Source organism: Trachymyrmex septentrionalis, unplaced genomic scaffold, assembly GCF_001594115.1.
Source record: "Trachymyrmex septentrionalis isolate Tsep2-gDNA-1 unplaced genomic scaffold, Tsep1.0 scaffold246, whole genome shotgun sequence".
Taxonomy (NCBI): domain Eukaryota; kingdom Metazoa; phylum Arthropoda; class Insecta; order Hymenoptera; family Formicidae; genus Trachymyrmex; species Trachymyrmex septentrionalis.
The window spans coordinates 184,319-185,750 of NW_017305404.1; the positions used below are offsets into that span (position 1 = coordinate 184,319).

Below are 1,432 nucleotides of genomic sequence, written 5' to 3' on the forward strand. Positions count from 1 at the left end.
GAAATATTTAGAGGGATTGAATTGGGAAATCTTACCCCACCCGCCGTATTCCCCAGACATTGCACCTTCGGATTACCATCTGTTCCGATCAATGCAGTCAGCCCTTATTGGAGAGCGGTTCACTTCTTACGAAAGCATCGCAAACTGGCTCAATGAATGGATCAAGTCAAAAGAACTCGAATTTTTCGTCAGAGGAATCCGTATGCTGCCTGAAAGATGGAGTAAAATTGTAGCTTCCAATGGCACATACTTCACATAATATCATGTATTATTTAATTGTTTAAATAAATCGTAACTTTGGCTAAAAAAGGGCGGAAACTTATTCCCATACCATATGTTAGAGAGGACTATATCACATGAGATACGAGGAAGAAGATGGAGATTGCGTAGCTTTGCCAAAACGGGCAACCTGGAAAGTTACCCAACAAATGCATAGATTGCTGTTACATTTCGGAACGGATAATGTGATCGGGTTCATGGAGCAATATTTCCATTGGTTCGATATAACAAAGGTGGCTCGAGATGTGGTTGCATCCTGTCATACGTGTCTGGCGACAAAATACTATTCACGGTCAACGGAAGGAGTGCAGTATTATGAATTGCCGAAAGTACCGGGTATTAAAGTATCGATGGATATTTTTGGGCCATTGCCAAAGATTAGAGAAGGTTATGGATATCTGTTGGTCATTATGGACCAATTCAGCAAGTATACAAAATTATACTCAATGGCTAATCAAACATTGGAGACAATCATTGGGATTTTATGGGACTTACCAGTACTTTCCAGAGAGGGGTATGCCGCGAACCGATAACGGAGGGCAGTTCAATATCGAAAAATGGAACGACTTTGTAGAAGAAGCAGGATTCGAAATCGTAAAGACGTCACCGTATAACCCACAATTTAAACCAGTAGAATGAGTGATGAGGAAAGGTTGGGCGCGTGATCAGAACGTACGCAAGTGATTGACATCATACTTATAGTAGGGTGATACTCGGGTTGGAGAATGTGAGCAACGCTACTGTCCACGCAAGGAGTTGTTATGCACCGGAATTGTTGCACTGAGAAAACGACATAGAACTCCATCCCGCGTTGAGAACAAACTGGGCAATAGCCGAAACAAGGGAGAATTGAATAAGGAAGACTAATGAAAATTTGCAAAGACCGGCGGAAAAAAGATGTCAGCAGTTTGAAAAGAAAACGACGGCACCGCAATACCGAATGGGAGATTTGGTTTGGTGCAAGTTACACCTTAGATTGGACGCAAACCGAAGGTTGACGAGGAAAATACACTTAATGTATGATGGGCCATACCGAATTAGAAATGTCATATAGAAGAACGCGTATGAGTTGGCGGACTTGGATGAAGTCCATAGGGATATTCAATTCTAGACAATTGCATCCACACCGAGAAGCCAGAATGCAAAGATATGG

At 42.1% G+C, this 1,432-nt stretch overlaps 1 protein-coding gene across 1 annotated transcript; it reads left to right on the plus strand.

Moving 5' to 3' along the window:
- Window positions 1-356: 356 nt before the first annotated feature.
- Window positions 357-812, plus strand: LOC108748833. Its single transcript, XM_018487207.1, has one exon. The coding sequence runs from the start codon at window positions 357-359 to the stop codon at window positions 810-812; it is 456 nt and encodes a 151-aa protein (XP_018342709.1).
- The last annotated feature ends 620 nt before the right edge of the window (window positions 813-1,432 follow it).

Excerpts from the sequence above, each read along its gene's own strand:
- LOC108748833 (XM_018487207.1), top strand. The coding sequence starts at position 357 with ATGAGATACGAGGAAGAAGATGGAGATTGCGTAGCTTTGCCAAAACGG.